Below are 26,957 nucleotides of genomic sequence, written 5' to 3' on the forward strand. Positions count from 1 at the left end.
ATCTTGTAACAGAAGCATCTTTCAGAGCTTTAGGGAATAGTTTGTTTTCTTGTTTAAAGCCTGCAAAAAAATCCTGAGAAAACAGAAAAGGAAAGGTAGAAAGAGGCTGAGTACCAGAAAAAATGGAGCAAGTAAAGCCACCATAGCCAACAAGCTGGCCTGATGGAAAGCACAGTCCCATTCTACAGGACAGCCTCGGGATTAGAAATCATGCCTGAAAAGTTTTAACTAAGGCATTTGTCCGACAGCCAAAGCAAACAAGAGGCACAGGGAGGTGTTTTGAGGCTTTAAAATACTATTTGCAAGGTTGAAGGAGATCAGAGGCTCAACAAGGTAAAGCTGCTGGTGCCCATTAAATTTTGCAAAGTAACAAATCTGTGAAAGGGAATCATTCATGATCTCACACAACAAGGAACTGATGTTTTCAGGGAGAGCTCTGCACCCAGGAGACATCCCTTGGACTGCCTTTCTCAGCTACCCAAACAGCAATGCTCCTCTCCCGTCACTTGACCTCTCAGCCTCCCATTCTGGAAAGCCAAGACATGCTATTCTCCTGCAGGGCAGGAGCAGATGTCTCTGGCTTCCTATCCCCACCAACAAGTGGGCCTTGGGCTGAGCTCTCAAGCACTGGTGGGATCAGTCCTGACCTGCATATGCACGTCAAAGGGTACCAGCAACCCTGTTCCTTGCCATGGACTTGATTTGAACACATCATATTACACCAAAACTACAGCCCAGGAGGCATTTGAAACATCCACAGTGCACTCTCAGCTTTCTGTTTCTGAACATGTGTAAAAAAATCCCTTTACTTTACCTCTCCAGAAAGAAAATCCACTACTTTCTTTGGCATCTGTCTCCACACTTCTTCCACACTTTTCTCTGCCCTGTGGTGGTGGTGGTAATTGCTGCTGTTACTGAGATGCATGAGATTATGCAACTGTCTAGAATTTTGATTTAAACAGCATGGGGAAAAAACCTGCTCCAAATTCTATTAATAACTACCAGCCAGCTCTCTCCTTCTCTCCCTCCCCAAATTCCCGTGGAAGGAGGATCACAGACAGATCCCTGCAAGCACAAACTATCAGCCTGACTGGATCAATAACATCCATGGTGCCAGGAATCTGCAATGAATTCTGGGTAATTAATCTGCCAGGGAAAGTCAACCTTAATTAAGAACAGCCAAGCTGTTCTTTTCCCAAACCTTGTGCTTAATAAAGTCACAGTATTGGTTTGGCTGAGGATTTTGGTCTAAATTTTAATGGGTTTTTTTTTGTTCTTAACAAATGTTTTGAAAGCAACAGTGCAGGCAGCAGGAAAGTCTTCACACAACAGTCAGAGCTACAAACTCTTTACTTTGCCTTCTTGATGCCACATTGAAGGTGGATGATCTCATTATTTAAGATGCCTCAGTGCTGGACAGAAGCACTGGCTTCAGCTGGGATGGGCACTGTTGTGGAGAGGTTGCCTCCATCCATAAGGGGCCACAGTTGAGATAAAGCTGAGACCTTCCCTCCACTTCTTAGGAAGAGCATCCAGAACAAAAGTTTCCTCAGTAGGCCAAAGTCTCTGCATTTTCACAACCCTGCAGGCAATCTGGGAAATACCATTTCAGCCCTATCAGGCTGCAAGCAGTCATTTGGATATGGGCAGTTGTGCAGGTCACTCCACAGTTCCTGAAGCAGCTGCTGCCACAAGACAGTCAGAAATCCTCCCAGGCATCACATGATTATTTAGGAGGAGTACTGGTTATATTTCAGATACACAGAATTTAAGTTCTTTGGTTTTTTGTTTCTGGTTCTACTTTAAACTCTTTATTTCACGCATGATAAGTGTATCTATAGCAACACTTATTCCAGTGTGCTCAGGACCTTTTTCTGGTGCAAATGTCAATTGGTACACACTCTACCAAGTCCAAACTCTTATTCCTCAGGGCAAAAATGGCCAAAGGGTGGCCACATACAAACTGTCCATTGCTCCTGATCTGTGTCAACTCCTGAATTTTGCTGGGTATCCTCATGCTGACAGCTTGGGCCAAAAGGAGGTCAAAATCTGTGTTAACAACTTACCAAGATGAGCCTGGGAGTGTTTCCTGGACATCTATTCATGACAAAGATGTCTCAAATATTCAGAAAGACCCAAGAAACTCCTCCCAAACTGGCACTATATCCCAGCAAGGACTTGGTCAGCTGCAAACAAAACCTGCCTGAAGCAATTTGCACAGCCAGTTTTGAGGGCCTAAACAGGTATGTTCCAGAGACTTTCAAAAGGATCTCTAATTTTACCAGCCCTGCTTATCTTTGCAGGTCAAACTCTACTCATCTGTCTGAAGCCAAGGGGGGCCTCCATATTTATTGGCAAAAATCAGCATTTTCCCTAATGGTATCCTGGACAGAAGGTAATTATGGTAAAGGCTGATTATTTAACTCCTACTATGGGGACAGAATCATGACAGCTAGATTAAAGATGTCCTTTATATACCATCACTGAGCAAGAGAACATGATAATGAATGAGTTAATTACACCAGCATTTGAGGCTGATACTACCCATCTGCTGCTTTGATTAATTAAAACTCTGATGGACAACAATGAGGCCCTTCTCAGGTCTGAAAGCAATTAATTGCCAAAATCCTCAATAAATCTAACAGCATCACTGACTGAACTGGCAGAAGAGTCCACTGTGAACAGCCCCAGAACAGAGACAGCAGAGCATATAATGGAGTTTGAAGAATCCCCAACATGATGCATTAATCTTTCAGTGTTGCTGGGAGCTGGGGCCTAGTAGTTTTAACTTCTTGTTTAATCACCTTTTCTTTCCTCTCAACATTAGAAGGGGCAGTCTCAGTAAACCACATGAACTGCTGAAGAAATTAAGGGCTTTGGCCCTTTTGGTTCTTTGTCCAGGTTCTCCAAGCTGTAATGAATGGGTTACATTTTTTCTCTTGAGTGTTTGTTCTCCTTCGACTAGTTGTAACCAGTCCTGAAAAAGAGGGATTTTAGAAATGCAACGGGAAGCCAAACTCTTCCAATGCTTCCTGTGTTCAGCAATCAAAGAATGACAATAATCAGCAGCAGTTGCTCAGAAAGTAGTGACAAACTGGGCACCTGTGGGCAGGTCAAGGGAAGACTCTGAGAAACCAGACACAAACCATGTGTCCCGATTCCATCAGAGCACAGGCAGGGCATGACAGAACCATCAAATATCCTGAGATGGAAGAGACCCACAAGGATCATTGAGTCCAATAGGATGAAGCTAATCAAGGCACTTTCTATTGTGAGAAATCCTAGACTCCAGAACTGCTTTCCAAAGAAGGGAAAAGAGGAAAGCCCTAGTGCACAACCATTTAAACCCAAAAAATGTTCTCACTGTACTGCAGAAAAAATGCCCACAGTCGGGGAGGGGGGAGGAATTCGTGCTTTTCACTTTTTGCCTTCCGTCTGCACAGAAGTTTTACAAATTAAGCACAACTACAACACAATGGGATTTTGAGGGAACACCACAAAAATCCACTTTCTTGTGCAACAAACAGAGCTAGAGGGTACCAGATCATCTTCAAAGCCAGTGCAACTCACACATGTGGTTTGGAGGCCTTGCAAAAGGTGCTGCTTTTTCAGAGAGAGGGGGAGAAAAGCCTTTCCTTCCATTTTTATCCTACTTATGCATTGTTAAGCAGTTCTTGCATTTCACCTCGAAGAGTAACAGTTGAGGAAATAAAGCTTCTTCATGCTACAGATCCAAGGCAATGATTAATAACAATTATCAGCAGTGATTAGTCAATAAGGCCATAATGCAACAATCCCTCTGCCTGCCAGTGAATTGGAGGCATCAGTGCATTGGATCATGCCAGCTGCTCTCATTAAATACTGCCTCACTCCTGAGGACAAGAGGACAGTCCTCTGCAGCTCAGCTCAGCATGATGCAGCTGCAACTTCCCATAGCTTCTCAGGCTGGAACGAAACAGCAAGGAACAGACAAGAAAGAGCAAGTTTAGACATGCTGAAGTAAATACAGAAACCACTGCTTTATGATCATAGAATGGTTTGAGTTGGAAGGGACCTTAAGGATCATCTTGTTTCAACCTCCCTGCCTTCCAAGCCCCATCCAACCTGGCTTTGAACATTTTCAGGGATGGGGCACCCACAGCAGGCAACCTGTTCCAGTGACTTGCCACCCCCACATTAGGGAGAGGGTGATTATGGCTCTTATTGCTGGGTCTTTAATTCAGTAATTGAAAAGGAACCATGTATCAAGGGGTAAGACATGATCCAGTTAGCAGAGGACAACAAAACGGGTTTACTCACGGAGTTCTTGTTTCAAATTACAGTACCTGGTTCTTACAGTGTTTCAAAAAGCAAAGTAACTTCTAACATACAAGTAAAGTAACAATGCACTGCTTTTCCAGTTACAGAAAAAGAGAAAAACAGTCAAGGAAAGAAATAGAGCTGAAATGGGGAAGGTACTTTCCAACAGATGCTGTGGCCATTTGCAAATAGTAATAACTCTTATCTCGATCTGAGCAAAGGAGGGTGAGAGATAGATGCCACATATGTCCCTATATTTCTCAGAAGAAGAATGGAAGAGAAATTAGAACAGACCAGATATTCAAGGATTAAAATTTTTGAAGACTAACCAAAACACACAAGGAGCTGTTATTGCCCAGGTGAGCCCCAGCTGCCTCAAGGTATGTCTGCACCATGCAGAACAGAAGCATGCAGAAGTGCCCTAGGCATCTCAGAAAAGCCAGCTAGGTCAGAACTGTGCAAGTATCTCCTCAGAACACTGTGCTCCCCTGAGCCCAAAGGGCAAGAGGAGGTTAATCTTCCACCAATGCATTTTAAGGCATCTTCAGGAAGCAGATAATGTGGCATGTCTCTGCAGATCAGCTGACATGACAGATAGGTACAGACATGTGCATCCACTGTGGACTGAATCCATTACTCAACCTGAGATTTGGGTCAGATTTTCTGACTCCACCTGCAGCTCAGCTAAAGAGCATTCCAAAAACCAGAGAGCAAGGATGTGGTAGGGATTTGGGGTTTTCACATCTTTTTGCTTTCTAACCCCTCCAAGTATTACATATTTAACTCATTGAATTATCCAAGAGCCCTTCCCTTGTTGTCCAACCCCAAAAGACTGCACATTCAGGAAAAGTATGAGAAACCATGCTCCAAGGACAGGGATTTCTTTTCTTCGTCCCAGTTTTAGATTTAAGCCCATTTCACATATCACCTTTTAGTGTTAAAATTTTAGCTCCCTCCAAAGAATCATGTTAGAAGAAACACTTTTCATAAGAACATTAAAACCTTACTGCACACTGCAAAGAGAACCATCATTCCAAGCTCCCTGCAGTATTTGGCCATTACAAGGTAAGATGGGGATGTGGGTATAACATTAGCTTCAAATTTCTTTCTTACCACTGTCATTTTGAGGTAAGCCCCAGTGTTATTTTTACCCACTGTAAAGACCAGGTACTACAGAAGAACTTGGTGTAACCTGCCACACTGCAAAACAAGTGTCATATTGAATTAGTGATTCTCTACTGCACTTCTGTCCTGTTCTTCCACAAGCAGGCATGTAGTAGAAGAGTAATAAAAATAATTTAAAAATCACTTTCTAACTCCTGTTTTATAAACCAGTTAATACCTCCAGTTACATAGCATTATTGTCATGGACAGTCAAGAGAAGTACTAATTAACCTGGCACAATGAACAATTGCATTCTCAGATCTCAGTGTCAGGAGAATATCTCATTTGTACCTTTAGAAGTTGTGTGAGGAAGAGGGGAAAACAAAACCAGCTCTTCTCTGATGTGGTATAGTTCTTGACTAACCAGTTACTGCAGTGTAGCTGCCTTATTTTTGTCATAGACCCATCTGGATATGCAGAGGGACTTATTTTATTCACAAGAATATGCAAAATAAGCATTTCTCTGATGAAGTCAATGAAACTGTATTGATATGCAAACCAGCAAAAATAAAATCAACAGTGACTCCAAAAGCTCCAGTGGCACAGACTCTGCTCCAGACCATCTCTTTTGCAGAGTAGGTGGAGCAGTATCATACAAGCAGGTTGAAACTTTTGTTTTAGGATCACAATTTTAAGTTGACGTCTCTGCAGCCTGCACCAGCTTTTGGTCTTGAAAGCATATATGGGTGATGCTCTTTCCTTCTTCATGCCAATGTATAGATCAATATGAACCTCTTATTCATCTAATTATAGCTGCAGGGGGGCTCTTTGCAGCTCAGGTTCATTTGTCTCCCTGTGATGTTAATACAGTCAGGCACAAGAATCACTTCATTAAAAGATCATCTATGCTTGATCTTATTTGAGCTATAAAAATAATTTCTTTGTCATACAAACAGTAGAGTCAAAATTGCCAAGCTAAATGACTCACTGTAATGCAGGGAGCAGAGTTCAGCTCCAAAGAGCAGCTGCCACTAAGTAAACACAGCACTTCCACCATGATTCAGATGGAGGATCTATCCACTGCACAGATAAATGGCCACTCTGCAATCAGGTACAGGGAGGAAATGAGGAGTACATTGAATGTAAGGTGCAGAGTATCTGTGGCAGAACCCAGAGCAGAGCCTAGCTCTCCTTTACTGTAAAATCATGTCCTGTTTTATTTAGTCCACCTCCCTACTACATATCCCTCCAGAAGTGCAAAACACAGGGTTTGTTTGTTTATAGTGTGGTCAAACAGACACTGTCCTCAGAGCAAAGGGCCTCTTTTCTAAGCAGCTGGTGGCCCAGAGGGGATGAGACCTGCAAAGGAGGCTGAGAGTGTCCCAGAAAATGCTGCTTTAGGTTGGTACTTCATAGTCACCTCCTAGATGCAGCTTCCAACTGGTCATCCTGTGAATATACCCTTATACAAGAGCACATCCTCAATGATACAGACACAGACTAGAGATTAACAGCCAAGAGGAATCAGGTAGAGGAAGGATTTCAATTTGAAACTGTTATTGCTAGAAGATGCTTTAGCCTCTTGAGTACAGACAATAAGGGGGTAAGGGAACAGCACAACCAGCCTACTTCCACTGGATTTTTTTTCAGATCTAACCTATTTTTGCAGACATCATCTGAGGACATCTACCCTCAAGGCCTGTGGGTAAAGAACAGTTTCTTTGTTAATTTTGCAAGGAAATCAATGCAGCCTGGGGACACTGTAACATGCACACAGAATATGCAGGCAGAGCACAGCCTTTGCCACTGCCTGTGCCCCAGCCCAAAATGGGCATCTTCAAAATCCTCCACAGGAACAATCTTGCCCTGCCTACATCTGCATTTCTACCAATACTGACCTATCTGTGAAATCAGCTGAAAAATAGGAGCAATACTTGTTCTTTTGAAAAGCTCAGGATGAAAGTAAGCTGTTACAGTACTCTCTGTGCCACTAAGTTATTAATAAACACACAAAGTCCTGAAATCTTTTTAGCAGATTCTCACTGAAAAAAAACCTTACAACCTGCACATGCTAGAAATTCAGCAGCAGGGAGACCTGAATTCTTGGTTCATTACTCATAGAAGTTTCTGGACATGAATTAAATACATATGCTTAACACCATAACTGCTCATATAGCAGCATCATAATATGCGTTTTTCTCACCTTATCATCCAAAATGATTTTCAGGAACTAGTGATCACAAGTAAGTCAGGGAGAGATAATTATAGATCACCAAGTTGACACTGGCCTCAGAGAGCAGAGATTAGTTGTACAGCAAGATGAAAAGCTATAATGGAGCAGCCTAGCACAACAAATTGGCAAGAGGTCTACCATGCAGCATTGGAGAAATAGTTATGTCCCCAAAGAATGGTACCTTGGAACCTCATTGGTACCCTTCTGGAGAGGTGACTTTTGAAAAGCCATTATGACAGAAGGATTTGAGGGGTGTCATTCCAGTCCCCAAGAGTCAGAATCAGATGGCAATTTCCTGCAATTAGTGGTTTTGATTGCCAAACCTGGAAGTGCAGCACACATGGCTGATTTTATCTGAAGGTAAGAGCTGGGAATGAAGCACAGCTGCAAAACAGGCTGGAGGGGGAATCATGTGGCTTGGCTTCTGCAACTTAGCAGAACTGTTTCTTTAGCTGATATCTGACTTCAAACTGTGTATGCTTTTTGAGTTGCCTTGCCCTTCTCTTCCTCTTAGTTGCCTTGATGCCTTTAATTCACGCAGGGAAAAATTCATGCTCTACAGACATGCCTGGCTTGCTGGGTACCAAAAAAATCCCCAAAAGAATCTAGAGGAAGAGCATTCACAGCAGTTGTGCAAGCTTCCCTGCACCCTGCCACCAGACCATTTAGAACCTGATCAACCAGGCTGCCAGTCCTAGGTGTACCTTGGGATTTTGCCTCAATATCATCCATGCAGTCAAAGCTACCCAGAGGAAAATTGTAGTGCAATGAAGACATCAACTTCTGCCCCACTGGCTGGTTTCACATTGTCTCTGAGAGTACACAGGTAATCCTCAGAGGCTTTAGGAAATATTTGTATGACAAAGGGTACATTACCTACAGATGCATTTGCTCTTCTAGGAATTAGAAAGTGGGGTTGATTGTTTCTTTAAAGAAACATTGCAGAGGGGCTGGACTAGATGACTTTTCAAGGCCCCTTCCTATGCCACAGCACATGCCACAGTTGAGACAGCCACATACACAGAGTGTCACCATACAGTATCAGAAGGCTCCAATCCATACAGAGTGACACCAGACCTCATCAGAAGGCTGCAAGCATCTGCCCTTCTTGTTCTTTAGCCCAAGCTTTTATACCCCTCATGTTCATGCATTGCACCCATGTGCCCTCTGTGCCCTTTGGTGGCTGGTCAGTGCCCCTGGGCACTCCATGGCTCATTGCTGTCAGTGCTGCTCACCTGCTTCTCACAGCTGGACCCACTGGGGATGAGGCTCAGCTGCAGCCCCACTCCATTTACCACAAACTGTGTGCCTACCACACCTTCCAACCCAAACTACTCTGACTTAAAGCCTAACAAAATATAGAATTACATTCCAATAATTCCTGCCATTCTGCAGCTACTTAATGAATGATAGAATTTTCTTCAGTTTCGCTCATCCCATAGGATGAATTTTTGTACCAGCTACAAATCATTTGCAACATGGCCTAGAGTAATTTTTCAAGACCAGATACTGGCAACCTAAAGACCAGATTCCATCACAAGGAAATTCCTGCACAAAAGCTTCAGCAGTTAAACTTCAGAGAAGGATATTATTTTGCTTTGGATACCTAACATATGTTTTGTCAATGTAGTTGTGACTTGGAGTTTCAATTCTCTTTACTCCACAATAAATCTCTGAAACTGCACACAGCTCTTCTGTGAAGAACAGAATAATCTTCCCTTGAGGAGTGCACAGCTGTCCAGAAGGTGAAGCTGGTCCTGCCTTCCAGCACACATTCAATCTGTAACATATATCCATAACGTGGTTCCCTTGATTTCCAGTGGTCCTCTTGGGTATGTGTCATTCTTGTATTTTAAGTTACAGTGACCTGTGGGTAGCAAAAGGTCATTCTTGCATGTTTTTCTCTCATCATGTTTGCTCCTTTTCACATGTCCTCTGTCTCATCACAGTTCTTACTTCTGAATCATCATGAGCTTTAGGTTAACAGGGATTATACACAATCTCATGTGTAAACCTTGAGCTGTGAGTCATTTGAATGCTAAAGCCTATATTACTCCTGTTTCCTGAGGACTGCGGAGAAATCTCTTGCAGACAAGCTACAACACAATTACATCTTGTCTTGCTGGACTAACCCTATTCCTTCTACATTGATTTTGTCACTGCTGCCCAAAGGGAACTTCACGACCATTTGCATTTTTAAATAGGTCAGTGTGTGTATGTCTGGGAGAACTGTAAGTAAATGCTCATTATGTAAAACAGATCATTCTTTCTGGAATGTGAAAAGAGATATAGAAAGGCTGTTCTTTCCAATAATAAGCTTTGAAACCTCATCTGTTTCCTCTCCTTGCCTTTCAAAGTCATTAAGTGGAATAACTGCTTCTCCACTTCTCCAGAATACCTGTCTTTGTCTGTTTAATGTCTGCCTTTCATATATTCCTGGTGCCTGTGGGACACTTAATGGAACTCCCACTGTTTCATTTCTCCTCAAGACTAATGATCATGTTCTCCTCATGCCCAGGGAACATCACAATAACTTGCTTTTTTTTTTTTCTTCATTTATTCCCATCCCCCTCAAATCTTCTGTCATAAAACTTTTGCACTGACATACCTTCTGTATATGAAGTCTCATCCAACCAAAGTCCATCAAAAGTCTTTTATCTGCCTTCCCTGGGAGATACCATAAGTAAGCAACTTTCCCCAATTACAGAGGGAGAATAATCAACAGGCAGAGAGATTTTTGGTCACCACACCAAGGTTGTGGGTTCAATGCCTGTATGGGCCACTCACTTAGAAGTTGGACTCGATCACCCTTGTGTGTCTCTTCCAACTCAGGATATTCTGTGAAACTGTGAATAAATGGCCCCTAATGAGCCTTCAACACAACTAGGAATAAAACCTTACTGTTGCTGTCCTCAATTAGTGAACCATATTAGATCTCTTACTTTCTTAGAAAATAAAACAATAAGAAAATTTTAATGCAGCTATGGAGGACACCACCTGTTTCTCTTACTGTTTAATTTACAGGTTGATTTAGATGGAATCATTGAGGATTCACCTGTTATAGAATTCACCTCTTCTGGAGTACCTCCTTTATCTTTCAAGAAACCTGACCACCAGATCTCACAGAGTTTTGAGCCACCCCTTGTGACAAAGCCACAGACCCCTTACAAACAACATGCAACAAGCCCACCCAGCTAAGCTATGTGTATTGTCTCTGTAAGTGCAGGTGCTCCCAAATTTTCCTTGTTTGTTAGCCAGCAAAAGTACTAAAGACAGAAACCTTCCCTATCTCTGCCTCTTCAAGGCATTTCTGCAGTAAGTGCATCATCCAAAGATAATGTTGCTGTTGCTACTAATCAATGGCTTAATAGCTAAAAAACACACTGATAGTCCTGGTACTTTAAGGGATAGCATATAAAACAAAAGCAAGTTCATTAAACATATGCAATTTCCCCATCACTAAACCAACTTTCCTTCCCAAAATCTTTATTCCTCTTACTCAGGGAGAAACAGGATATACTTACTGGCTGATGTTATCTTTGATGAATTCCCCCCAGAAAATGAAGTGAATCAGCAAGTTGAGCTGCTAGAAGATCAGATGTTATTTAAAGGTAGGATTCAGATGATATGAAAATTTGTACAGTACCCAGCACAGTTCTGTGAAAGGTGGATTACTATCACTTATGCTATGCTCTTCTTGGAGAGCATTTAGCCATCTAAACCTTGGTGTTAAACTGAAATGTAGAGATCCTACAGGTGACAACTACTGAAAGTTCCCAAGGACTAATAGGGAGGAATCTACATCACAATCACTAGATAAACATCATATAATTTCTCAACTCACTTTTGCTGAGCCATTTCTTATGCTTTGCAGGAAGAGAAATGACACCTCAACATTCAGGACAGCTGTGGACTAGATCAAATTCACACTGGACTCACGCAGTATTAAGGCATCACAGGGAAATGCTCTTGGCTGGCTCTCACCCATTCAGATCAGGGCCTTCAATGGTGGCCTGCTAGAGACCAAAGGAAAAAAATTCTCTCCACCCCACTCCCTCCTTTTTCAGTAAGTAAAGGGTCCCTAAGCATTCTGACACAGCTCCTTGTGAAGTAACTCTTGTGAAAAGTCAGCAAAGGGGCCATTTCTTCACACTGCAGATGTACTCACTCCATGGGGAGAGAACATTTGTCATTTGACTACTTGCATTAGCAGGCTGGAGAAGGCATTCTTATACATCCCAGTCATATAAAACTCCAGCAATCAGGTACTAACAGCTATTTTACCTTTCTTTTCCTAGCATTATGTCTGATCCACATGCTTCAGGCAAAAATATCTGCACCACAGTTGGTCTCCTCAGGGGCTTGTGCTCCCCTTATGCATTGTCTCAGACAGCAGACAGAAAACGTTTCTAGTTATACCCTACATTGGAGGTATTTCTGTTTTCTGATAATATCTTGAAAGCTGCAAGATTCACTCCCTTCTGGAGGAAAAGAAAATGACAGTTATTACTGCCTATTATTGTACAGTAAAATAGGAAGAAAGGATGAGACAGAGTTGGAACTCAGTAAGACCAAGAAGAAAAACAATCCTTTGGTTTGATATATTTAAAGCAACAGTGAATATATTTCCATGGTCAACCTACTAATTCCATTATAGAGCCCCGAAACTTTCACAGCAGTCGATACAGCTGACTTGGTGCATAGGGAGGTGTCCTAAGAGTTAACACATCAGTAAATATATATGTGACCAAATCTGAGTACTTTTTATTGCTGCAAAATAACTCATTATTTGGTAACAGCAAAAAGTACTGTAAGTATTTCAGGTTACTGGCAAAGAGGTGCTTTTGATGGTCAACTGTTGAGACTTGTACAGGGGAAGCATCAGAAGGAACAGAATTAATTTTACTGTCTTAGTCGTGCTGTCTTCACAAAGTTTATTGGGAAGAAGCAGATTAATTTCTATCCAGCTTAAGTCGTTAAAGTACAGTATGTGCAGAATCAGATGAGCAAAGAGTCTATTTTAAGGCACTCATCTCACATATGCACTACAGTTATGCCTAGTTTGTAAAAACAAAATGGAGAGGTTTTCTAGTTCCTGTTCTTTTATTTTCATAAAAGCAAGCACTATTCCAGAACAGTAGAAGAGGGAAGGTAGAGGGGACATAATCTTTCCACTTACCAAAACTTGCTGAATGGAAAAATATGATCAAACTTTAAGCTAAGCTTTGTTCAAATGTTTTCCAAGTAATTTTCTCTATTATCTAGCTCTATCTATTATCTCTATGCCAATTTTTTATGTGGAGTTCAATGTGGGTATTGATCCTTTGGGAAAAGTAAGAGAGGCTAAAAATCACAGCCTTGCCTTTTTTAATATATCTATTTCAGACCTTCATATCAGAATATGATAGTATTACAAAAGAAAACTTCACCTATTCTGGTTTCCTTTATTGTCTTTAACATATGGTAATCTATTCCTCTAAAATTTTCAGGTTCAGTAATCACAAGAAAAGAAGAGTCCAAACTATTACAGAACTTCTTCTAGAGCTGCCCTCAAAACAGTGCAGAGAAATGCTAAACACAAACTCCACCCCCCAGAAAGGCAAGTCACCTCTTGCAGAAGTCAGTGCTGCCTCACTTTACCAGCACCTTTAAGTGGTGAGGGTTTGTTGAAAGAACTGTTTTATTTATGTGGCAATTCTTCAAAGAATTAAGAAACAAAAGCCTGGGTGGGCCTCCAGTCCCCTGCTAGTGCTATGAACATTTTGAGTTTTTAAAAAATCTTTGTAACCCACATCTCAAAAGAGACACAAGAAAACTTGAAGTTTCCTACATCTGACATTCACAAGTGCTCCCAGCACTGAGCTCCAATACTGTAATGGTACCAAGAGAAGAATGAAGATGGAACGGGAAAGAAAGCAAAGCTGAAAATTTACTGGAAATGAGTTTTCCACTGTCACAAACCAACAGCTAAATTTAAAGTGCTTATTTCACACTGACAGCGGTGAGGCTGAACAAATCCAAACCCACCCTTACAAGCACAGTAGCAACATCTACCAGTGTATTTGCCAGCTTAGCAACATGCAAGTCAAAACTCTTCTTTCCAGATTATCCCCAACCCTACTGAGATCACAAGGGAATTCCTCCCTTGCCTCATGTGCAAATGCAGACTATAAAAATGGCCTGTGTCTTTAGAATTCACAACTGCGATAACTGATTTTCCTTCCTCATTTTCTAATTCCAAAGATCCTGCTCCAACATCAAACAGACAATTCTGTCAAAACCCAAACACCAGAAAAGTTTGCAAGATTTAAATCCACCCTGACAACTAAGAGACACAGTGCAGCAGAACAGGTCTCTTCACATTAGAGGTGTTTTGATGGCACGTGTAACACTTCTGTGCTACATTCTAAGGACAGAGATGAAGCCTTGCTTTCAGAATTCTCCAAACATGTTGACATTATACTGCTGACCTGACATTCATTTCAACCTGATTAGTCTCACACAAATTACAAGTCTTTAACTATGTCATGTTCTAGAAGTTATTTTTTATTACTGTGGCATATTGACAACTGTCCAAGAGGACAAATTTGGTTTCTGAGTACAAAAGGAATGAGATCAAACCTGAGAACTGCGTAACAGGTGGCAGACCCCACTACAGTGACAGAGCAAAATGCTTTGTGCAGAACTGATATAGCCTAGATACTTACAGATTCACGGTATATTGTAACCAGAAGAGTCTTACTCTTCCTCTATGACTCCCAAACCCAGTATTTTGTCCTTTTCTGTAGAATACTCTCAGTTCCATGCTATGGTCCTAGATCCCTCACATGTTACTTACCCTTTCTGGTATAATACTTTTGAATATTCTCCACCTCCCAAAGTCCACCCTGCAAAATATTTTTTTTTAGTCCACACCCCTATTCTAATTAAAGAAGTCTTCACAGTCTTCTTTTTTGCAGATGCTCTGATAATTTCTCCGCCTATAAAGTACATTACAAGGGATGTTCTGCTGCTTGCAGGAAAACAAATGCACTTTATGTTTCCTTTATAGCTGCTTTTGAAGCGAAAACCTAACTGCTCTAGTGCTCCTGAGGACTGGTCAGTGTGGCAATTGAAAATGAGAATTCTCACTGTAAACAGTGAGTCAGCCTACTAAACAGTAAGTCAGACTTTGCAATTGAAAATGAGAGCTTAAACTAAAGGCAAGATCTCTTTCATTGAATGAGAATCTGAAAGCTGGTCCTTTGCCAAAGAACAAATGTAACATCAGGCTGCTGATGTGACAGACCCTCACTAAGATCAGAAGCTTCTGAAGACTGAACTCAGAAGCCTGGGCAGAATGAAAGATTATTTTCTTGCCTTCCAAGAATTCACTTTTACTTATTTTGAATCATATATTCTCATTCCTCTTCTCAGTATTAGCAACTCAATCACCACACCAAGCCTACCTGTACATATTGTGCTGTACAGGTAGCAAGAAGATCTATGCAGCAATTATCCATGAACTAAATGTATATTCCAAGACAGAAGCAATACAGTCTAGAAATGTGGTCAACTAAATCAAAAGAAACAAAGTAACTCCATATCCTGCTCACCAGGTTCTATATTCTGTGTGCTCTTGACCCAAGATGTTATTATCTCTGCAATATAGTAAAAACTAATTTACTGGGGTGTTGCAAAGTTTAGAGTTCATAAAGAATGGAATAAGTATACTCTGCTTCTGTGGAGGGATTTTGATATTCAGTGTTTGCATTGTAGGCCCAGAAAAGGGGCTTTTGATAGTTTCCTTTAGGCACTGCATAAGTAGTCACCTGATTTTAGCAAACATGGCTCTGAAGACAAAACCTGACCTTTAAAATATTTTTATTGAACAAAAAAAATAAAGTGTAAAAGAAACCCCCAGCCACTATACTCCATATATTGGCCTTTAAAACACTGATCAAATAATCCTTATTTACAGTTGAGAAAAATATCTTCTGGTGATACAAAAGCTATAAAGATCTGCAAAAATCACTTGCTCCCTGCCATCTGCATTTGAGAAATGCTTTCAACTCAGTCAGGATAGGCTGTAAGGCAGGAGAGAGTAGGTTGCTGTGTAAGGAAGTAGGGGCAAAAAACAATTGCTATTTCCCACACAGGAGCTGTTGGCCAGTATAAAGTACAAACATTCCAAAACATTTTGCAACTACAGATCCTGATTTTTCCTTTTTTCTGATCTTAATACCATTTTGCACAGTATATTTATACATTTATAATAATGAAACAACAGCTTTTAAATGAATGAATCTGGTTAGAACAGAACAAGCATGTGTGAAGGTGTCATTACTGTCTCTTCAGCTCTGTAATCAGACTTCAATGTCTCTTTCTAAGCAGTATTTGACTAGTTTGGATTGCTCTGTGTAGACACTACTCCATCCTGGTTACCAGTATTGACTATTATCACGTATCTATCACAGCTGTCAGTGTACAGCTTTGAGGGAGTCTTCTGCTCTGGGTTAGCAGTTCTCAGCAGTGTATGGAATGGACACAGAACTGATTCATTCTCCTTTTAGTACCAGGAGCATCTACAGTAACCCTACTAGTTAGAAGTCTAAAAAAAATCAAAAAGCCCAGCACTTGAAACATGAAAATGTGTAACAGAAAGGGACAGAGACCTTGAGCTGTTGCTGAGCTGACAGCAGAGAGAACCTGTAGTACAGAGATGACCATAACTACAGACCTGGGGTCAGTGTGGCAAAATCAGCACACCTGGTGTAAAATCAGCACACCCTGCTGTGTGCTTTAGATCCTGTTGTGTATTTCAAACTATTAACGTGTGAGTCCCTGGCCTAGAATTTTTTCCCACAAGCCTCTGTGGTGGTTTTCATGGTGCTTTGTTGGGTTTTTTTACTCTATCTTGTTTTTTATTTGAGTTGGTTGGTTAGTTTTTTTAAAGCATGAAAATAAGAGACTTTTTCCCTTCTGTAACAATTAACCTATAGTGTTACCTTCACTAAATATTCAGTATTACCTGGTAACCTTGCTGTGACATTTCTATCTTCCTTCCCAGGCAATGCAACAAAAGTTTCAGGCATCAGAGCAGATTCTCATTAAATTTAGTAGTGTTCAGCTAATACAAAGGACAAGCTAAATTCAGTTCTAAAGAAAAGAAAAAAAAGATGCCTCAAAGGTATTATTACTTCCCAAATACTTCAGACAATTTCAATCTTCTGTTCTAGTTTTGAAAGTCATATGACATTTATACCAGCTGGAAACTTTTCTGGGATTTCTGTTCTCATTTGAGAAAATAAAGATGGATGTACTGTCTTCTCATTAGCATCTTTTTTTGTGTCCCTTTTCACAGAGACATCTCTTCCAAAACTTTGCTTCTATAGTCACCATATATCACTGGTCACATCATGTCCAGCTGTAAACAGAAGAAACAGATTTGAAAGAAGCAGCATTGAAGTTATTTCTTACATGTGTTCAGTGCTGAGAAAACCAAGCAAATTTGCAAATCCTTATCATGTAACATTAATAGATTGCACAGAATTCAGTACTAATCTTCTATAAAGTCCAAAAACAAACCTAAAAATCTCATCTTGACATAATCTATGCAATCTCTGCAAATCTGAGCAATGTATGGATTTTTAAAAGTACAGTCCAAATGTAGAAATCTGTTTGTTATCAAAGCTTCTTTAAAACCATCTACACCATCAGCTTAAGCCTTGGAGACAGATTTGTAATGAGTCAGCCTGTAAAAGATGGCTAAAATATTTATTAAAAAACCTGGTATCCTTGAATTTCAGCAAGCCTATATAGAGAAGTTTAATTCAAAAGATCAAAACATCTTTTTAAAAATGTTTTTGAGTTTTCAACCCACATAACTAGCTGTTCAAGATCTACAAACCTTTTAAAATGCTATTATAGTAAATTATACCAATCCACTGTTAAATGAGTGGCTCACTGGCTATTTTGAAGCATATTAGAAGACACATTTTACCCCTGTAAACACCTATGTTACTACATCACATAATATTTGCCATCATGAAATTATACACCTGACTAAGTTTTACAACAGCAAGTAAGTAATTTCATGTGGCTCTTCTGATTCAATTCCTTAGGTGTTTTCTAAGCCATGCACTCTAATATCTACTGCTTTAAAAAGCATTTGGCTCTCTCATTGCACCTTGCACTTAGAGCTTATTCTAAAGCCACACTATATTTTTATGGTACTCACCAGATCATCAACATCACCACCTTCATCTGTAGGAGGCAGAGTTTCATTTTTCTGTTCTTTTGGAGCCAAGAACTAAAAAAAAAAAAAATGAAAAATTATGCAATGAGGACAAAACTGAGAGCCTTTAATGTGAAATTAACAGAATGCCTCCTCTGTATATCAAAACAAAGCCACATGAAATGAAAAACAAGGAAGGAAGTGTTTTCTGGCTTCCACCCTTCAAAACCATATTAAACTACAAAAAACTTTGTAAGACTTGCTTTTAAAGGATTTTATGTGTCAAAAAACAGACGTAAGGATATGGTTCTTGAAACAATACATTGTGAGGCTCTAGAGCACCCTGTGATAAGGATGCTGCAAATATTATTCCCTAAACTAAGGGGGGATGAGAAAGATGCATAGAAGAGAAATCATTTGAAGTCTACTATGCCCACAGAAACAACCTTGGGCACAAAAAGTCTTTGAGACATCAGTGGCTGCAGCCTGGGACTATATTTTTCTCTACCCATCCCTTTTTGTCCACTCTCAGATGGAATTCTAGATTAGATGGAAATTTTATCCATTTCAGTTTGACCAGGTTTATGATCTTAAAAAATATTGTGTGTAGCTACCAATTGCTCAGGGATAACAAAATACTCCCAATGATATGAGTACATACAGGAGGGTGACCAATGGCTTCTTTGAGACATTTCCTACACACAGCATTCTAGTTCTGTGTTGAATTTTTAAGCTTCCCCATTTAATTCAATTAGCATTTACCAAATGAACAAAGATATGAATTAAAAAAAACTCTCTAACATGCAAGATGGTTAGAATGCCAGTCTTAAAAATGGAAAATTCATTATGTAAAATTACATTGCCGTAGCTGCTGATACAACTCACCATATGCCCCTCACTTAAAGCATGACATTCATAAACAGAAGAGAAAGGTAAGTTGCTCAGATACTATAAAAACTGAAATCAAACATACAGACAATATCTGGAGTACAACCACCTCCAAATTATTTCACAGATTTTTCTCTTAGCCTAAAAAAACCCAAAAACACTAAAATGGTAGGAAAAAAATGGCAATACTCAACTCTTACTTAAAAAAGCATCCAGTTGTCTACAAATCCTAGTTACTACCTTTTTACCAATATCCTTAATATAAAATCTTTTTTTTCTTCTTATTTTCTTTTCTTCTTTTTCTTCTTATTTTCTTTTCTTTTTTTCTTCTTATTAAAATACACCAGAACAAGTATACAGAGCTAGAAACAACCTTGCCCCCAAGAAAACAAGTATGAAGCTAATGAGGAAAAGCCACATTCCCAGATTTGGAGTCCTGTCATCCTTAAGTCAGAAACAACTTCACTATAACTCCAGATGATGAAAGAGAACAGCTAAGTAGAAAATAGCCACATTAAAAAGGCTATAAATACCTGCTTAGATAACTCTTTTGTGCTCCTAAAAGGGAGTTGCTGTTCAGCTGGGGACTTCAACTGTATCAGCCAGAGAGGTTGTATAAGAGGTCATGGGATCCCTATTAACATCACCAATCTCTGAGATTGTAGTATGACAACACACATTTGTAGTGTGAAAAGCTTAAGCATTATTTTAAATAAATAAAACATTCTGATCCTCTCTAGAATCCCAGTGACAGCTTTAGGCGTGAGGTAAAATTCTGACTTTCCTGTTGCATCATCTAGGATGAAAAGCAAATACATCTTGTTTGGGTAACACCAAAGACACAGGATACAGGCAACCTCTGCCTCATTGTCTCAGTGACCAAAGGTAAGACCTTTCCTACATCCTAAGCAGCAACAACCAAGAGAAATATAGAAATCTCACTCCACAGACAACATTCATGTTCTAACATGCTGAGTTTAACATAGCATAGAGATTTGTGTAGCTGAAAAAAAAAGGCAGGGAATGTGACAGAAGGAATTAGAATTTCAGGATACTGTACACCTGTTTATCTTTTCTGTTGGAAGAGTTCTTAATCTAGTAGTAATATAAAGTAGATACTATGAAACTAAAAGCTAATGACATTTGTCAGCTCTGAAAGGCTTTTTGTGCCAGATCAAATTTCCTTTTTTTCACATTTAATTAAGAGTCAATTGGTATTTCTGGAAGTAGCACATTTATCAAATTTTTTACAATCAGCTTTCTCATGCTAAATTATGCAAAGGAAACTAAAAGCTAGAGAAATGTACAATGAAGATTTGCAGTAAATTGAAACCTGAAGTTTCCATCAAATGCTGAACATCCAAAGTTGGATTTTTTCCCTGAAAACCTGTTTTACATTTATGCAAAAGCAAATGACATATAATAGCTGTGCTGAAATCATTATCTTCCCCAAAGCAACCAGAAAAAGCACTTGACATTCCTGCTCTTTTAACCTACAATCCTCATACTCTAAAAAGAGTACCTCCACTATTACAGGGAAAAAAAAAAATTCTCAGTGATAGGAAAATATGCATGCATAACCTACCTCAGGCAGAAAGAAAAAGGAAATTTTGACCTGTCTAATAAGCAGCCTGGTAAGTCCTCCTTTTTCCTGCAGACAGCAACCCTATATAACCTGTAATCTTACAGACAAAACAGTCTTGAAACTACTAGCAGCTAGGAAACAGCACGTAAGAGAATGGGCTTTTGTGTCACAAAGGACAACACTGACAGACAACCCCATGACCTACAGGCTTGCACATAACCTCTACAGAGGTGAAGAAAACTTGTATCTTACTCTGTTGGGAATTTTGAAAAAAATCCAATATAACCCTTAAGTGAAGGGTATCGCTTTCAGAAAACAAATTAAGCACTTTTGCAATCTGCTGTAGACCTAGGAAAATGCTGGCTTTGTATTACACAGGAAAACTGTGGCAGGGTTTAACTGGACCAAAGAGGACTAGATTTTATACCAGCCCCACAATATTGAGATAAAATATTCTAACCCTACAGATCTTACTCCAAGAATACAGAGTCTTGCAGTTTCTTAATGAAAAAGTCATATGACTTAACAGACAATGGGAATTAGGATTCTGGGTTTGGATTTGGACAGTGTGTGAGGAGATGGTTATCAAGTGAATATCTGGAATTGCCAACTGCTTAGTTAGCAAAGAGATGCAATCCAATTACTCTGGAAGTTAAAGTAACTGTCATATTAGAGAACGCTGCTGCAAAACTGATTTCATGCAATGGCTTGTATTCCTCCAATTTAATGGGAAGATATAGCTATTGTATGACCAAATGATCAATCACAAAATGACCTTCAGTCACATAATAGTTTCCTATACTGTAATATATGGTGATTGCAGGACAATGGTAAACAGAAATGTAAATTTGCAGTCAGCCTATAAATGCCTTCTCCAGCTTAGCCTGGCAGCTGTGAATCCACTCCATGATACTCTATCATTTGTGCTGGATTCCTATGCAGGCACAGTATTTTTTAGCCACCACAAGCTCACACTGAAGACAACGGTATGCTGCAAGGTCTTTGTGGTTAATAGAGATTTCCTTAAGGAACAGTGGCTATTTCATTATTGGCTATTTCAATGTGCATTAGCACATTTTTTTTCAGCATCAGTGGTAGTTTCAGACTAGAAAGTACAGTTCTCAAGAACAATATTGTCTTAGGAAGTTTCCAAGTAAATTCATAGCACTTGAAGTAGATAAAAAGGACTGATACTCTTTAAAACCACTACTGGGGGAAAAGTTGCTCTGTACATTTATGTGTAATGATAAACAGCCAGAAGGTCCTTCATGTCTAGAAAAATCAGCATACTCTGTCATTTGTGTCCTGCACATGTGCTCAGCTTTCTGGACTCCTGGTTTGTTAGCTTTTCATTTTCATGACATTTCTGTGCCCTCTTCACCTAGAGGTAAATTGTTACAGATGAAAAAAGCAGTTTCTAAAATACAACCTTTTTTTACTCATTAACTAAATCACGGGGAACCTACTTCTACCCACTTCTGGCTATTGCTTATGGAAGGCCTGGAAGTTGCAAAAATCAATGTGCCATTTTTATAAAAGCTACTTCTCTGCAAAATTGTGATTCTAGACACAATTTTACCTTCAGGGGGGTCTGTGATACAAGGACCTTTTTCCTAAACTAGCAGCATGATACAAAAACATCCATCTTATCCTCTCCACACAAATATAATTTTTGTCAGCAGCTCTGCATTCTGATTCCTTCCAAAGAGAAGGCACCATTCTGCCTGTTACAATTCAGTCCTTTGTAACTGGGAGATCCTTCATTCATCACTGTAGTTACTAAAATGCTACATATCTGTAGAAATTATATCTGTAAATAGTCCAAAACTTCCATTTCCAATAGGATCTAATATGGTCACCAATAATACCCCCAGCATCACATATGATGTCCACCAATCTACAAGAGCTGCATGAAGTCAAAATATTAGTATCACTGCATATATGGTGAAAACTAGCCTCAACAAATTGAATTGCTGGAGCTCATAAAACCTTTTTAAAAAAACTCAGATTTTTGAACTGGTGCTACCAGTGAGAATATATTTCTTTCTGTGAAGTTCAAATAGTGATCTTACATATGTAAATAGCTCTCTGCTGTTCCACTGCACTGAGCTGCTGAAGTTCCTATTCTTTGTAGAGGATATTTTCAGATAATTTCAATACATGCTACTTTTTAAAGACCAATTACAGTAAAACACTGTAGTACATGCTCAGGTATTTTTGCTCTGAAATGCAGAAGATTCAGTTGTGTGGCAAATGAACATTCTTATTTCTTCATATGGATCTTATTTCATTCAGCTGAAGATTTATCCACATAAGAAAGTCTTCAGTGCCACAGCAAGGGCTCTATACAAACAGATGCTCATGAAAAAAATGATACCTTCTCAGCCTCTTCACCCGTCACCAAACTTCCTTCTGCTTCATCTTTAGTGATCAAAGAAATTCTTTCTGAAAAAAAAACCCAACATAAAAATATCATTAGAAGGCTTCCCAAAAATTCACCTAATGTTAGAAGTGAAAAAAATGTTTCACATTCCAACTTCTGGATGTGTCATCATCACCAGCAGAAAAGAGTATCACTCAAAGGAAAATGTGACTTGCATAAATGAGTCAACTATGATATAAAATATGATATAAAAATAAATTAATGAGCATATTCATAAGCTTGCGGAAGTATCCATTTAGGAAACTGCTAATATTGTGACAATCAAACTAATGAGACACTGAAATCATAGATCACAGACGAAATGCTGAAAATCTATTAAAAATCACACTTTTAGTCATTCACAGCATGCTCTTAGGTCCTCAGCAAAAATTAACTCCTAGCATTCAGACACTTTTGCTGTGATTAACTAGTCTGACTACCAAAGTGCTGGGCCTGCCCCACTTTGCTCCTTGGTTGTGCCAGCAGCACTACCTTATGCAGTGATGTCCCACCCCTCCCCCAAAAAAAAACTTAAAAAAAATTTCCATTTATTTTGACCCCAACAATTTTTTCAGCCCAGTTCATCACTTGGCCATACAAATGCTTGTGCCTGAATAAGCAGCAGTGGGTGTGAGAGCAAAGAATAAGAGAGTCATAGAAATTTCAGCAGCAGTGTAAGTGTAGAATCACCTCCTTGTGCCCACAGAGCCACATGACAGGGTTTCACAAAACAAAGAAATTTGTCAAACAGATCTCCCTTTCTTCTGAGCCACTAACTCATTAACTTACATCCATCTTCTTTTGGTGATGACAGTCACTCATGGCAAGACCCAATGCACATCACACTTGGTAGAAAAGAGGGGATGGGTCACATAGCAAGCATGAGAGAAAACAGAACTTCTGCTCTTGTTAGCAGCAAGTAAAAAGCAATTTCAGCTGCCTACTGAGAGCAGCCAGATTATGCATTAAGCATCAAGATTTCATTTCATCATGTTCTCAAAGGAAGATAATCTATGCTGTATGAAAGTATCATCTCTTTCTGTATTTGTTTGTTTGGTTGATTTTTTTCCTCAAAAACATACTCCAGTTTGTCAAAAACTCTGAGTTATACTAACTAAAAACTATTCATGGCATTGAAAGATCCAAGTTTGCTACTTTCAAAGTTTATTGGTTTATTTTTCCAATTTATACAGAGAAGGTCCCCTACAGCACTACTGAATATAATGTTCTTCTCAGTGTTGTCCTGTGCTGTTTTTTTTCACATTGCTAAACAAATTCCCATCCTGTAATTCAAAGTTGGATGAAGTAGACATTACAGCATGTCTGCAGTTCATCACTTTGAATGGTACTACACAAAATCACATCACTGCATTTTATAGCATGCACCCTTCAGAGATACAGCTGGGCATTTAACAGATTTTCTTAGCATTGGTTCCAATTAAAAACAAGAGTATGATGTAAAAGATTTTTTTTTAGACCACTACATTTTCTATTTGTGAAAATGTTCCTTTATTTATCACTTGTGTAGTCTCTGAATGTCTTCTAGAATGGCACTGCCTTGTACCTCCCAGTTTAATCATAGGTAGGTGTCATATTACCACATATTCTGTCCTTCAGGTTGCGTAAATACAAAATTATCAGTGACACATTTCAAAACTATCTATGACCTTTTGGAAGCTTAAACTGCAAGAATCTTTTTATAGGTCTGAGTTTTTTCCATTTATTCTGAAATTGTGTCTTCTCCTTACCCCACAACATTTAATTTGTCTCTTATTCCACAATTAATTTACCATTTCAACAAGACTTGGCAATGCATTATGAATAATGCTGATATGAAACTATTAGTGCAGAAAAGGAAAGGAAGCTGCAACATGAAAGTTGCTTGTTTTTTTTTTTTTTTTTAATAGGCTGCAGGAATGAAACTTATCAAAATGCTGCAGTGGGGTTAGTTTAAGTGCCCCACTGCTAATGAAGTTTTCTTCTTAGTAGATAAATGCAATACAACTAGAAATTGTCTAGTTTTTATTAAATGCCATCCTACCTTGTACCATGATCTCCCAGAAATCAGATAAGGTTTTATCTTCCAACTTTGATTTCAGGGCCTGCAGAAAATCATTAAAGCACTGCACCTTGGACAGCTGAAAAAAATGTAACAGCAACTGTAAGCAAGAAATATTAAAACTACTTTCATGAAGTCATTTAACATGGTGAATACAAAAGTCTGTACAGAATTTTTTTTTTTTTTGTTTTTTTTTGTTTTGTTTTTTTCTATTAAAATTGTGAGTGCTAAGGAAAGGTGAGCCACAAAAAGCGCCTCCCAGAACGCTAGAAAAACTTTCTTGTAACTAGCTTTGTTGAAGAAGAAAACTGTAGAATTTTACTTTTAACTAGCACAAGCATCAGGTCATAAGGCCTTCTGTTTTATGTTTAAACAAAAACAAATAGCAAGTAATACCAGAGAGGCTAGTCCCCATTCCCATAAAATGCAACTCTATTTCTAAAATTTGAAACATGCTTAAAGTTAAATTCTTTTTGCTGCAGCAATAGATTATCAAGCAAATAGGCCCAACATGCCTTTAATTTGAAAGCGGTCAAGAGTATTCACACATTAACATTACCTTCATGGCCTCCTCTCTAAAAACTCTGATACAGTTAATCCCTTTCATGTAGTACTGTGAACCTTTATTTTCCAAGAACTGATCAATGCGGTTTATCAACTGCTGACTCACTGGAAGACAAGGAGAAAAACTGATAAATAAATAAAAGAATGCACACTTTCAAGGGAAAAAAAAATCCAGCTTTTCTTTTACATCTCTCTTTTTCTACTCCACAGGCATCTAAGTAGCTAATCATACCCACATTGCCTCAAGCTATGCAAGTTGATAATTGTTATATAAGCTAGTGACAATAATTTCAGCCTCTCTGGAAAAGCCAGATATACTAGGAAGAACCTCAAGGATGTCCAAGGCATACTTTTCCCTGAAAGCCAAGAAAAAAAAAAGCAGTGGCCTAACTTGTTTGATAAAAATTTGGGATTCTAAAGCTTATGGAGGATAATGTTCTACAACACAAGCATATCCCCTAAGCATCCTTTGCAATCAATGCATATTTCAATAAAAGCATTAAATTTATGAGACAGGTATAATAATGCCAAACCAACATGTGTAGGGTGATTGCAGTTAAAAGACCTTGCTGTTATTGACATCAGAGTATGTCTTGTCTCTTTCTTTCACAGGTAGTTTGATAATTTTTCATCACAGCAAAGAGGTTTGTGATTATAGAGATTATAAACTGTGCACACCTGACAGAAAGAATCAGAAGTAAACAGTGAGACCTGTACCAACAAGAAGTGGAACACCAGTTTTACCCTTACTGTTGAGCTCCTAAAAGGTAGGTAGCTGTAAACCACTGCAAAAAGACAAGAGAAATGTCACCCAAGAGCTCTGCAAATCCAAAGTAATTTCTGCTGGATATTAGTAATTTACTTTCTCTTCATGTTTACTTACAGTTAAGGAATTGTCCAATTTTACCCTCTGGCAAACACCTCAGCCAGGGAAAAAACAAGTGTGAGGATACAACAGTGATCTATAAACTCAGAAGCATTGTGAAAAGAATGAATAGGGAGTTGATAGTGCCCTGCCTCTCTCAAAACAAGAGCCAAGACTTGGGTTAAGAACAAACAATAAAACAGGATCTTTTGAAGCATATATCAGCAGTTAACCCCTTTACCAAAGGCTAATTTAACAACTTAAAAAATGTCTGAACAAATTCTTAGAATTCTTAAAAGAGGATGTCTGTCAAGGGAGATTAACAGTGGTGTTGCCACTGAAGAAAAAGATTCAGAAAAGCTTTCTGACCAAGTCACAGCATCTACTTGTACTGTTCTTGTACTGTTGAAGACCAGTCAGTGGATTAGCAGAACCTTTCCTCTGATCTATAGCCCTTCCCAGCTCTAGATATTATATGGGCATAGACATCACTTCAAGAACCTCAGCTGTAGAAGCATCAACAAAGAAAAGCACCTACCAGAGTAGTGGAAGAAACAAGAAGTAAACACACCAAGAAGACATTGTTTAAGTACAGTGTTCATCTCTGCTCACTGTGAGCACGCACAGCACCAGCTGTTACATAATTTTCTATAAAATGCCTAACTGAACTGAATCTGAAGGACAGTATCTCTGCATAGTGTGAAACAAGGCATGTTTGATAT

At 39.1% G+C, this 26,957-nt stretch overlaps 1 protein-coding gene across 1 annotated transcript in view; it reads right to left on the reverse strand.

The window, feature by feature from the left end:
- Nucleotides 1-15,482: 15,482 nt before the first annotated feature.
- XRCC5 (X-ray repair cross complementing 5) overlaps nt 15,483-26,957 on the reverse strand; it is a 49,915-nt gene continuing 38,440 nt past the window's right edge. Inside the window, exons 17-21 of the mRNA XM_053948382.1 lie at nt 25,366-25,475; nt 24,789-24,885; nt 22,703-22,770; nt 17,856-17,927; nt 15,483-17,042 (exon numbers count right to left, since the gene is read on the reverse strand). Of these exons, the coding sequence (XP_053804357.1) occupies nt 17,028-17,042; nt 17,856-17,927; nt 22,703-22,770; nt 24,789-24,885; nt 25,366-25,475 (362 nt within the window). The 3' untranslated portion in view covers nt 15,483-17,027. The remainder of the gene's footprint in view (nt 17,043-17,855; nt 17,928-22,702; nt 22,771-24,788; nt 24,886-25,365; nt 25,476-26,957) is intronic.

Source organism: Vidua chalybeata, chromosome 7 (genome assembly GCF_026979565.1).
Source record: "Vidua chalybeata isolate OUT-0048 chromosome 7, bVidCha1 merged haplotype, whole genome shotgun sequence".
Classification (NCBI taxonomy): Eukaryota; Metazoa; Chordata; class Aves; order Passeriformes; family Viduidae; genus Vidua; species Vidua chalybeata.